This window comes from Microchirus variegatus, assembly GCF_963457635.1.
Source record: "Microchirus variegatus genome assembly, chromosome: 21".
Lineage (NCBI taxonomy): Eukaryota > Metazoa > Chordata > Actinopteri > Pleuronectiformes > Soleidae > Microchirus > Microchirus variegatus.
This window is the reverse complement of record NC_139822.1, coordinates 16,548,938-16,562,315: the sequence shown is the minus strand read 5'-3', so window position 1 is coordinate 16,562,315 and position 13,378 is coordinate 16,548,938. Positions and strand designations below refer to the sequence as shown.

General features: G+C 41.7%; 1 protein-coding gene across 1 annotated transcript in view; it reads left to right on the top strand.

The window, feature by feature from the left end:
- The window catches only part of LOC310942286 (formin-1), a gene marked incomplete at both ends in the record, with an annotated part of 54,565 nt that overhangs the window by 3,951 nt on the left and 37,236 nt on the right, over nt 1-13,378 (top strand). Inside the window, 2 exons of the mRNA XM_083907643.1 lie at nt 6,015-6,181; nt 11,949-12,069. Of these exons, the coding sequence (XP_083763769.1) occupies nt 6,015-6,181; nt 11,949-12,069 (288 nt within the window). The remainder of the gene's footprint in view (nt 1-6,014; nt 6,182-11,948; nt 12,070-13,378) is intronic.

The following is a 13,378-nucleotide window of genomic DNA, read 5'->3' as shown; positions in this document are numbered from 1 at the left end:
TCTCTCCATGTGTGTGTCTCATGCTGCGTCTGTACACACAGAAACAAGCCACAAAGGTTTTATTCATAGAACGTAGAATCTCCTGCCGCAGTACCGTCCACCTTGGACAAAATCCATCCTAGCTGTGTCCCATTTTCTGCTTTCAGGTGTTCTTATGGACAAAGTAGTCCACATATAGGCGGGTATTTTTGAAGAGTTCCTCCTCTGGATTTTAAAACAAACTTGCAGTATGGGGATTAGGTAAATCGGACACTCTAAATTGACCGTAAGTGATGGATTGGCCAACTGTTGAGATTGGCACCAGCACCCTCTGTGGATAAAGAAAATGGATGGATTTAAAAGTAATCCTAGAGTTCCCCAAAACATCCTCGGCCACATGAAAACACAGAAAAACACTGTTAAGTGCTGTCAAAAAAACGGGTCAACAGGTGGCGATATAACTGCCTTGTTGGCCGTTGAGAAGCGGAACAGACGAAGGCGTCTCTACGTGTTGGAGTTGGCAAACAATAGGTCACATATTCAGGCTTTAAAGGTGCATTATGTAATAAATCTAAATATGTCACAGAGACTCAGGAATAATGTTCATATAACAAACTGAACTCGCCAACAATAACAGTACAGCTAAAAAATAAAATATTTGCATTAAAAAACATATTTTGCAGACTGCAAATCATGTTTATGTTTTGAAATCATGTTTTTGGCATGTGGCGCCACCTACCGCCGTCTACCAATCATTGCAGTCAGTAGAGTCTCAGCTGCAGAGCAACCACGGGTTGCCAGTTGCGTCAGAAAACGAAACCTAAACATTTTTTAATTTGTTGTTTGGCCACATTCTTGCATCTTTAAAAAATGCGTTATGATTAATATCATATTACATTTTTAGTAGTGACATAAAGTAGCAATAATTGTGCAGAAGTCACAAAAATAGACGGACGTATTTCCAAATTTCACACATTTTAATCCGATTTTAAACATTTTTAGTACTTTTTTTCTCAGGTGTGTTCATATGGTTGGTGAAAATGAATCAATCAGATTGGAAAAACAAAAATGTCTAACGCCGTGACATGTCTGCAGAGTGTGTCATAAAGCGCCCAAAAACCTCCAGTATGAGCACTTTCAGACACTAAAACCAACAGTTTTTATATCTGTCAAAGGCCAAAAAGATGCATTTTCAAAAATATCCCCCTACTGTTTGTGTGGACACGGCCAAAGTCTCACAAGTTAACTACATTCCCTGTCTCCCAGTCAGTGGCCTGTCATGTCAATGAGAGCACACGTCCTTCTCCCATTACCTCGATTATCCCCATCAGCCTCCAGAGCTGCGTTTGAAATGAGTAACGCTGAGATTCATGTCGTGCGCTGCAGCCCTGCAGCACAGCAGCACTCCTTTATGGGCTTTTCCACTTTATTATTTACATGGACCTGCAGGACTGACGGCCAAACCGGTCAATCAGCCCAGCTATGACAGCTATGCGCGGCCAACAAGGCTGTCTGTTTGTGACGGTCACAACCAAGCGCGGGGTTATTTATAAATCCTGTGTTTTTAAATGATTTATATCAAAATCTATAATCCTCCTCCTTTACTAAAAGCAGGCCAGATGGCCCAGTTGTTTTCCTTTTGAATGTGTCTAATATCATAGATTTTAGTAGTGGTAGTTTAACAGTGGACGTGCCGGATGAATCAGTTTGAGTGTCTTTTTAATAAGAGTGAGGAAACCGGAAAGGAAGTCGTTTTTTTAATTTGTTAAATTTCTCTACTTATGGGAACGCATGCATCGATTTGGGAGTTCACATCGGGATACTGGCTACGTTCAGAGATGCATTTTATGCACTTTTTTCTCTATGTTGTGAATAAATAGAGAAATCCTGCAAGTTTTACCTTTTTTGTTTTCTTCAGTTAGACATATATCGTGATGTATCGCTATGTGATTATCTTGCAATATATTGTATCGTGATATTATCGGTATCGTGGGCCATGTATTGTGCGTCGTACCCTGTGATTCCCAGCCATAATGCATATAAATAGTGTGATCGTGGTATATGCATGAATCCTGAAGATAATTTCGATACCTTTTTAAGACTTTTTCCAAGACCACCTCAAAAATATTTTAACACCTTATCACCACTTCAAGCTGTAATCAGCAACACATTTTTAACTTGCAAAACAGTTTTAGCTTGCAATTAAATCTACAGAGCGCCAGGAGGAGCGCGTTCGCAATGCGCGTCATAACGTCACGTGTACGTGCGCGGCCCCGAGCGGATCTTGTGAAATCGCAATACGTGAGACTTTTTCTCGCAATAAAGACTTCATCTTCCCAAATTTGATTTATCGACTTTTATTACCTTTTTAAGATAAGTCCGTAAAAGTGGCGCACATAGCGTTAATGTGGCGAATGTACCGGGCTTGTTTTGCGTTGCGGAACTTAAAACTTGAAGTCGGAGTTCCCCGCCGGCCCGGACCGCACGTACGCAGTAGCACAAGTAGCGGGCATGCTAGCTACGCCGTCCCTGCGAAAGCGCGACGGCTAGCGAACAGAGTGCGAACTGCATGGTGGCGAACGACAACAGGAAACCGAAACTAGCAGACGCCCTCCCCCCTGTCATTCATATCCCAATTATGGGATATAACTTCGGAGTCCAGGTTAATGATGAAAACGGTGAAAGAAGAAGAAGAAGAAAGCTGTGTGTCGAACAGGTACCGTCCAGGTGTTGCTATCATCACCGTCGCTGCTCCTCTGTCCCTAGCGAAAGGGTATTTTCTACGGCTGGAGACGTTGTAAGTGCCCAAAGACCGTGTTGTTTGCAGCAGTATTTTCTTTTAGTTATACCGAAAAGACATAGGCTGTCATTTAAGTTAATGCTGCAGTTGCACTTTTATGTAAGAAGTATTTTATTTTTTGGAGAATTGCATCAGTACATGTGCTATACATTTTATTTGTATGTCTCACACTGACAGCTAAAACCGTTTAGCTGTTGTGTTTAATTCTTTACTAGTTAAACTATATTCGTTCTGACAAACACGCAGTTTTTTTTAACTATGAACGATACCGTGACTTTAAAACCGAGGTACATAACGAACCGAAAACCGTTGAACTGACTTAAGTGTACCGTTACACCCCTGTGTACATCCCTGTGGTCGCATCCAGTGCAGCTACAGCACAGCTGTCTCTGACCACTGGATGAGTGATGACTAGGTGTTGAATTCTTAAATGGATTAATCCGTCATCACTGACACGCCCACCTCTAGAGATCAGATTCAAACTTGATCTCTTGAGCTGTGCCAAACAGAGACATGACGACTTTAAAATGACAGTGCAAACATTACTGCAGAAGCTCACACGCTTGCAGGTTTGCACTAAGGAAACACCTCTTTTCTGTACTCGGACAGCATCTGGTGCACTGATGTTACCTTGGTTTGGGAAGATCCTGTTAGCAGGGCATTACTTTCTCATGTTTTTATGTCGGCCGCCGCCAGACAAACACAATACCATCTGCGCTCTGTCCACTCAGACAATTTGATTTAGTCTTGGCTATTTGGAGCAGCAGGGAGGGAGATTAAAAGGCAATAAGCACACAGCGTTCTCTGCAGTGGCATTAAACTTCAGCTCAACATGTGCATGTGTGTAAATAAGAGCAGTGACTTATAACCTGATGTTGTGTTTATTAAGTCTCCAGCATTGCTGCACTGGCATCAGGGCTTCTTCCACTGCAGTGTCTTTTTCTCTGCCTGTCCAAATGGTGGCAGTGTGGGCCGCCTCGTATATATATATAAAACCTGGTGACTGAGGTGGTTGTAAATGTGTCAAAGGTGCGCAGCCCGTTTGAGTGTTAATGTTTTTGTAGGCATTAAGGAATGGACCAAAGACATCAATAGTGTGTCCACTGTTTCCTTCTATCAAATAGTTTGTCACGGGAAGAGAAAGAGAGACCTGTTCCTCATTGATTAATTCTCTTCTTGGCTCAGTCTGACCTTAATTCTACATTTGGAAGAGTCCCAGTCCACAGTCAGCAGTTCCCCGCTGCCGGAACATGCAGTGCGGCATTATCATAATGAAAAGTTATTCATCTAATCCTGCATTCTTTTCCCGATGTCCAAGTCTCAGATAACTAGAACGGGACTGCAGGCGCTGTAACTGCCTCCTGAATGACAGAGTGCATTGTCCTGTCCAACTGCAAGGAAGCCGATGCATTATTGTCCTGAAAAAGAAAAGCTGCATAAACCTGTTTGTGTGTGTACAACCCTGAGTTTAAAGCATATGACAGAGAGACTCGTGGTGTATTCATTAAGCTGCTGCCTGCCTTTAGCTTTGGCGTCTCATCGAACCGAAAGTGATACTCGTTTCTTAGTTTCCAGCTCATAATTCTGGTGCCAACAGGTGAAGGTGTTGTCTTACAGCTGTAGGAAAATTGAGGTCACCGTGCTTCAAGATCTGCACCCTCCCCCCCCCACCATATTCTATCTGCTCTCTGTTGCTGCCCCATACTGTGTTTATTTTTTCTTACATGACTCCCTTGAAAAAAATATTTTTGTCCAAAATTAGACAAAAAAACGTTAAAAAAAAAAAGTTTGTCTAAAATTTGACAAAAAAGTCATACCGGGGTATGTTGTCCAAAATTTGACCAGAAAAAGTCCAAAAAAATAATAATTTTACCAAAAAAGTAAAAAAGATATTTGTCAAAAATTTGACAAAAAGAAGTAAAAAAAAAAAGTCCAAAATGTGACAAAAAATTCGTCCAAAATTTGACCAAAACATTTTTTGTCCAAAAATTGACAAAAAAAGAAAAAAAAAATTTGACAAAAAAGTCATACCGGGGTATGTTGTCCAAAATTTGACCAGAAAAAGTCCAAAAAAATTGCCGTCCAAAATTTGACTAAAAAAGTAAAAAAGTAATTTGTCAAAAAATTGACAAAAAAAGAAAAAAAAAGGTCCAAATTTGACAGAAAGAAGTAAAAACAAAAAAAGTTCAAAATTTGACAAAAAAATACGTTTTGTCCAAAATGGGACAAAAAAAAAATGGTCCAAAATTTGACCAAAACATTTTTTGTCCAAAAATTGACCAACATTTTTTTTTTCAAAATTTGACCAAAAAAAGTCAGTGGATATTTAAAGTGGGATAATATTGGGTTTCTATGCATATAAGAAATAACTAACATGTCCTGTCTACCTCTGTGTTGGATTTCACAGCAGTTGCCTGGTCCCTGACGTTAGTACCATGTTATTTGTGTGATGGCCGTGACACAAGGGCAGGAGGAGGATGAGGAGGAACACTATGCAGACTCACTCTAAAAAACAAGAAAATATAAGCACTATTAAGGGAAACTGATCTACCAGTGCAGCAAGAAAATGGCTCTTGTTAAGTTTTCTTGAAACAAGTCAAATTATCTTGCATATCTTGAGCCATAATAAGTGAATAAATCTTAAAAAATGGTGTGATTAGATAAATACACTGAATTCAAGTCAATTACACTAGTACATCATTTAATTTTTTGCAGTGTTAATTTGTATTCAGTTGTTTTTTTTTTTTTTAAGGTAAAGTTTTACCTGTGCCATTAAATTGTGCCGTGCATGTATATGCTCGGCCAGTAGAGGGCGGTGTCTTTCAATCCATATTGAAGATGAAGTCATAATTTCCACAGTTAACTGTACAGTTGACAGTTTTGAGTGCAAATCTATTGTGTATTTGACAGGTTTTGTGTTCCCTGTCCATTTACTTTATTGACTCAGTAGCTTTCTGTTGGTGTTAACTCAAATAACCACTTGCTCTTGGGCCTGCAGTTAAAAATCCACCCTCTCGCTGCTCGTTTGATGCTTAAAGACTCTGATACCTGCCTTGTTCTACTTCAGTAACCAATGCAGGTTACACAAGAGCAGAACTTACCTCACACTGTGTTACTTATTTAGTTTTATGACACATTTTCTGTTGTTGTTGTTGTTGTTTTTTTCCATGCCATGACACCGTTGCACAACGCAGAGCGTTAATTACCCTGTGGCTGTGTTTGTGTGTTTGTGTAGATGAGTCCCTCTTGCGCCAGGATGATATTTGGATGTTGGACGCCGATGAAACTCAGGAGCCTCTGTCTCGCGTGCCACGCCCCGATCACCTGGACTTCCTGCGCATCACGCCGCCTGAGGATGACATCATTGGGGACACGCCCTATTATCCTAAACTTGAGTGCACGGTGAGGAAATAAAACACTTTTATTGAGTTTTTTCAATGCAAAGTACTTAATTTTGGTGGGTTTTTTTTAAAGAATTAAAGCTAGTTTCTGTGATTTTTCAGCTTCTTAAATGTGACTATTGTCTGGTTTCTTTGCTCCATATAACTAAGAAATCATTAAAACGGAGTCATTTTGGTTTGTGGACAAAAATGAGACATTTGAAAACATTGTCATTTCCAGGTTTGAGAAAAACTGATTGATATGTACGTTATGGATTAAATCGATTAATCGATTATGGAAAAAATCTAATATATCTAATATCGTAATAATATAGTGTTTATCAAGTAAACTAACCATCTTTTCAATCCCTACTTTTCCTGTTCACCAGTCTGCACTCAAAAGACAAAAACTGACAAATATGTAATGCATATTTTGGATGTTTTTGTTACCCCCCCCTCCTTTTGTTGGACTCTTCCAAATGGATTAAAAGGTCACGGCTGCTAATCTTAAGACTTAGTTCCTGAGCCATAACTGAGAACATTCCACTCAAACCTCTTTAGTTCAACACAGAAAAGAAACTTACTCCTCCAGTCACTTTTGAACACTCCCTATACGCTTATTTTAGACGGTGACGGCCACTGATGATAATAATTACTATGTATTGTTATTTGACTGAGGTTGCAACCTATTATGTGTTGCCACAGAGTGTGTGGTTTATCTTTGTGGGTCGTCTAAAACGGCCTGTAGCAAACAGCGTGTTGCTTAAGGACATAAATACGCCGAAGAAGACGAGCAGCACAGTTTCAAAAAGCTACCATTACACTTTGAAGGATTCCATTCCTTTGCCAGATGAGTCAGATTACCCGGGTGTGGTATATATATATATATATATATATATATATATATATATATATATATATATTTTAGGCAGGTTATATATTACTGCAGTGTCATCATGTATTGTTTTCCCCAGCCAAGACACAATAGAGCATAATCTGTTGGCATACCATTACACAAGGCCATCGTGTCCACAATCAGCTCTCTGCAGTCACAGTGTTATGAATAGGGATAGCCATCTCACGAACTTGGTGTCACCGATGAGAAAAACAACAACAAAAACACACATTGGCTTTACGGCGTACGTGTTGATAGAGCTGGAATCTGTAGCTTGGATATGAACATGTACAGTATATTTATATGACTGTGTAACACTCATTTTCAGGTGGGTCTTGATCAGGGATTTGAAGGTCTGTAATGAGTCGGGAGTTCCTGGTGTGTTGTGGAAGTCTTGGTACCCCATGGTTTCACAATAAGCCTTCGCTATGAAACTTAAAGCTCACATAGAGTGGTCCTGTTGCACATATATGCGAGTTATGGAGTTCTACTTGCATACATTAACTTGTTTTTATGCTCAAAAACCTCCTAGTTGCTGTAAATGAGCAGATAGAAATCTCTCCTCACTGAAGCTCTAGTCAGACGCGCCGTTTCAGACCGAAATCTCACCCCCAGATGACAGACTGTGTTGTGATTGGCCAGCCAACGTCAGCTTTCCCAACTCTCTTGTGATTGGCCAATACCTGGAAGTGACGTAATTAGCACAGAAGAAGCGCAGCTCCCCCCTCTGGAACGGTGGATGCACTGCTACTCATTATCAAAACGTTGTTTGAACAATGTTTAAAAATGGCTTTGTCACTACTCCCAGAAGACACTGACGCTCGTGAAACACTTCCACAACTGACGTTATTCTTCTTTTGCGGTTCAATGTACGCAACCGGATGTGCCCGGACTAGTGCCCGGAGTAGGACGATCCGCTGTTTGGGAGAACCGATGTTTACGTAACCGGACCGGGTTTTTTCAGAGATCTCGCTGAGCCCGAGATTACAATACAACACAACTTTCTCAGCAGTGGCTGAACTGTTTGTTTCGAACCTTCAGGGCTTCGTAAACAAGGTAATGTCGCGGATACACACCAAAAAGAAACAGTGTTAATTGGTACTTCCGTTCTATGGGAGCTACACATGAACTACAGCTCAGGCTCCTCCCATTTCTCTAGAAACAGCCGTTCGCCAACAATGAATGATCAGAATTGTCATCTCGGGACAAGATACGTGGCAGACAGATGCAAATTGGTCGGGCACATTTCTAACTTGTCAGTGATGAGATTCATCCATTCATTCATTATTCACAAATAATAATAATAAGGGTCATTTAATGCATAAAGTGTCTCAAAATGTCCATTTTCACTTTGTCATTATGGGCTGATGAATGTAGCGTAACATAAAAGATGACTTTATTATAACCTGTTGTAAAAGTGAATACACTGTAAAAGTAGTACAGGGGATTTACTGCATGTGTGTGTGTGTGTGTGTGTGTGTGTGTGTGTGTGTGAGAGAGAGAGAGAAATACCGCTGCTCTTACATAACTTAATTCCTTGACCACATAAGCCCTCTCTCCAATTGTGGAAAATAAACCCTAGGAGAATGCAGTTATACCTGGTTTCTTTTTGGTTCATAGTTTTATTGGTTGTATCCAACTATAGCTTGGTTTATTTCCAGTTAATTCTCCCCATTATTAATTATTTTCACTCGCTCTTCTTGTTTAAAGAAACCCTATATTACCCTTTAACGCAGAGCGGAATCGTTTGACGACACGTTTGACGAATCGTTTCACGACAAGTTGCACGTCAAAGGCAACATGTGGTTATTACACTTTCGCTGTATCGGGAAACCGGAGAATCAGCGTATTTGTCGCCAGAGAGGACATAGTGTACATAGTTCCCATTTTTTGGCCTGTTTTTGCATATTGAGAGACAAAGAAACTCCTTCATACTGTTCAAATGTAAAATTTAACATGCTATACCTGTTGTTCATGTACAACTACAGTGTTTTTACAAGTAAACCTTTTGTTTAAAACGGTGTTTTAACATGCAGTAAATTCTTAATAAATGCCAGATATTGGCATATTTTATGGTTAAAATAAGCAAAAAAAAAAATGTCGAGCCTTAGGTGTTAAAGGGTTAAAAGCTGCCCTTTTGTTTGTGGTAGTTCCAGTTTAGATAAGGTTCAGCGAGGCAAGTCTGAAGAAATGCTTTCGAGAAGGAGTGACCTTTGGTTGCTAAGCGCGGCCCACATTTGAAGAATGCTTGGCTTTCCAAAAACCTCTTTACGGACATTTACAAAAAAAAAACAACTGGAGCTGGAGCTGACATGCAGGTCTACACGGGCGTCTTAAGCCCTTTATTGCACTGACTGCAAGTCTGTGAGCACCGGTGAACTGAACCACTGCAGTTCTCTCCACCTCAACACAGACTCACCTCTCTCCTGTGTTTACCTCTGCAGCCATTTTACGGAAGTGTGCAGAGGGTAACAAGACACCTGTGCTGCCAAAGCTCTGCAGGTCTCCTCCCAGGAAGGGAGGAACCTGGAGGGAGGCGTCCTCAGACTGGGTCGACCAGTGAGACACTTTTTGTCCCAACCTGGGCAGTTTGTTTTTTTCTCACAGTGGTTTCCCTGATATGTTAAAACGGTCATATCCACGCCAGAGGAGCAGTTCAGTCATGGAGACAACATAGAAGAAGGATTTTATGGATTGCTGCTCTGCTTGTTTTGGAGAATGCTTTTGTGAGACACGAGTGAACTCTGTTCTCCTGCTCTCCCACGGGGGAGATTACGGGATGACACGCTTCCAGTCACTGAGCAGCTTGACACTGCTCGCAGCGTCATGGGAGTTGTGGGGGGAGCGCACTGTACTACTGTCAACATACCGTCTGTTGTAGTCTTTATGTGACATGAGAATCAAGAATCGACACCTAAAGAAGGAAAGAGGAGCTCGGGTATATTTGCCCAGACAAAGGTGTTTTGTTCTCGGTCAACTCTACAGGTGGAATAGGAGCAGCTTGGACAACTGGAAGTAGGGAGATTAACCTTTTGTGACATCTTTAACGTAGACTTTGCTGGAGTTTAAGTTTTACCTGACACTTGGAGCAAAATGGATAATGAAAGTAATAATGTGGAGGAGCTGGGGAAGCAGCCTGCTAGCTCCTTACTCAACGTCTTCAGCAGTTTCTTCACCCGAGACAGATCTGCCACTTCAGTCGTGGACTCACCGTTGCTGACGTCTTTCAGAGAGCTGTCAAACGGTGAGAAACCTCCTCCTGAAGGGGATCCGGCGACTAATGGTGACGACACGCTAAAAGAGAAGCATCGAGAGGATGAAGCGGTTTCTTGTGATGTGGGCCAGAGGGCAGAGTCATTGAAAACTGTCAAGGACCCGGATCTGGTCCAGGTCACCATGGTGGAAACGTATAATAGTGACACGGAAAATGAAGACGCGGAGACGTCTAATAGCGGCGGCACCCTGAGACAGATGCTCGCCAAGTCCAGGAAGCCCAACCGACCTAAAGAAGACAAGGAAGGGAACCAGGGTGAAGGAGAAGATAAAAGTAAACTGCTTGTGTTCAGAACACACAAAATTCAGGAGAAATCCCCCGTCGAGGCGATTCTCTACTCTAACTTTAACAAACCCAGCACTAAAACAGTTCCAGGTACCAAACAAGGAGATGAGAGTACCACCACTGCAGCTTCTGAGGAGCCAGGCAACAGCAGTAGAAAGAACGTGGGAGCAGATGATGACGACGGCTATGCTGGCATAGATTGCTCTCAGCCTGTTCCCTCCATCATATCTGGAAGTCTTTCTTTGGAGCATGAAGGTCAAAGTGGTACCACAGCTTCTCCATCGAGACAGACGGAGGATTTAAAGAGTACACAAAAGGAGGAGACCCCTCGCTCCAGTCTGGTGTCTTTGGTTTCTGCCAGTCCTTCAAAGACTCCTGAAGTGTCACCTCAAGCATCCTTGAGTCCAGTGAAGCAATCAGACACGACTATCCCTAATTTACATTTGAAGAAACCAGCGTCACCATTATCTACATCTAAAGACCCCTTGGGTAGCTATCGGCAAAGTCCTTCAAAGCAAACAACTAATCTGAAGACGCCTGAAAAAAACACACCACCGTCCTCTACATCTTCTTCCTCTTCGCCCTCCAAGAACGCCACCCTCTCTTCACCCCCTTCCTTCCAGATGCCAGCTCTTTTCAGTGGGTTAAGGGTTCTGAAGAAAGGAGCAGTGGGTGAGGAACGGGAGACGATGTCTGAGATCAAGCAGAGGGAGAAGGACGCTGACCTGGCCTTGCTCAACTTGAAGAAGACGGTAAACAAAGCCAAGCTCTATCCTGATCAGAGGACGGTCTCTCCAGCCAAGAAACACGCAGAGCCTAAACCTGCTTCGGATACAAGAAGCACTGTAATGGGGCAACTCGGTCATCTGCGTAAAACCGAGAGCCACAGTGACGTCAAAAAGTCAGAGGGTGGGCAGCATGCTCATCCTAAACCATCCAAGAAAGATTCTGAGAAAGTTGAGGAGGTTACAGGAGAGAAAGCCTCTGGCCCAGAGACGCCTACATCCACACCTGAAAAGAAGAAAACCTCGGACTTGGCTTATGAAACCTTCAGGAACATCTTTGGCTCTAAATCTGCTACAAAGGAGGAGGTAGATCTGGAGGCGGTGAAAAAGAAAATCAAGAACGACAAGGAAAATCTGAGGTTGATTTTTGAGCGAACCTCCAAGTCTCCTAGCCCTGAAGTCAAAAGTCCCACAGAGGAGAATGTATGTAATGGCACCGCTTCTTTTGGAATATTGAAGTTGCACAGTTGAATTGTATTTACTACAACGATTGGAGATAAGAAATCGTAAATATTTGTGTCTTATTGTTGCGTGCGTTTCCTGCCCACAGACGGAGGTCACGTCGCCTACTGACAGTGAAGACCGTACTCCGGGGAGGCTGCAGGCCGTGTGGCCCCCACCCAGATCGAAAGATGATGACGAGAAGGTGGGACTCAAGTACACCGAGGCGGGTAAGTAGCTTTAACATAACATCCAAGAGCAGGAATGCTGACAAAGGATCATCACTGTACAGCCCACATAGTGACACACTGGTGGACACCCTTGTCCTTTTGTTTGGGGAAATTCTAGGTCAGACTTTGAGCATCTATATGCTATTCTACTGTATATAGCGACAGATAATACAGATAGCTATTTATCAGCAACAGGGTGTACATTACCCTTTTTTAAATCCATTAAAAAAACACAGAGAGTTCTGTTTGTGTGGGTGGGAAAAAAAACCCCCTACTAAATGGATTCAAGTGCGTTCTGGGCAGCGTGCCATATCTGGTCCATCTTGTACTCGAAAAGGTGTAATGACACAAAAACACAAAAAGGGTCAGAACGCACGCACACGCAGCGGATGAATTAAAAATACTTTGTTACTGCACTTAAGTAGAATTTTCACATATCTGTATTTTAATTTGTGGCAACTGTCACTTTTACTCCACTACACTTCCCTAAATTAATTTCCCTGCTTTTACTCCCCTAACCATCTTCGTTACTCGTGGCTACAAAATGAAATCAGAGGAAATTGGTCGTGCGACGCCTGAACCGCAACAAGAAAGAGCATAGCACAAGGAATATTAAGTCCAGACGAGCAATATGCAGATTATTGTGATGAATTGGCCGCAATCCTCAGGCTTTGCTCTCATTTAAAAGTATGGTTGCAAAACAGGCTTGATATTAATTATTGACTGCAAACTGCATCATTAAATGTAACCCTTTAATAATTAAGAATGTCCAAACTTTAAACCATAAAAGGAGCCAGAAAATTTTCCTGTGAGTGCTTTTGCAAATTTTTCAAGAATAACTTTCAATATATGGCAGTTATTTACAAATCACTGCATGTTTAAAATAGTTAACGATTGTACGTGAACACCAGATTTTGCATGTTTGAAATTTGAACACTGTAAAACATATTTAAACTAAAAGATTAGAAACTATGTGCAGGTGTTTTTCCTCGCTGGTGACAAAGACGCTGATTCTCCGGCTTCCTGCAACATCGCGCGTGAAATTACCGCAATAACCGCACGTTAGCGATCCACGTGCAACTTCTCAGCTTTCAGAAACCCGCTAATGTGAAAAACAGGCTGAAGACCAAAATATTTAATGAGCTGCAAGAACATTATGACCTCTGCTGAAAGAATGATTGCTATCCTGACGTCAGTTCGCTACCAGCATGAATGTGACTCATGTTGTTGTCTTGCATTTTAAATCCCTTGCTTTGATTTTATCAGTAACAACAGACAAACCTTCTTTTTTTTCTATTTTGGTTTTGTG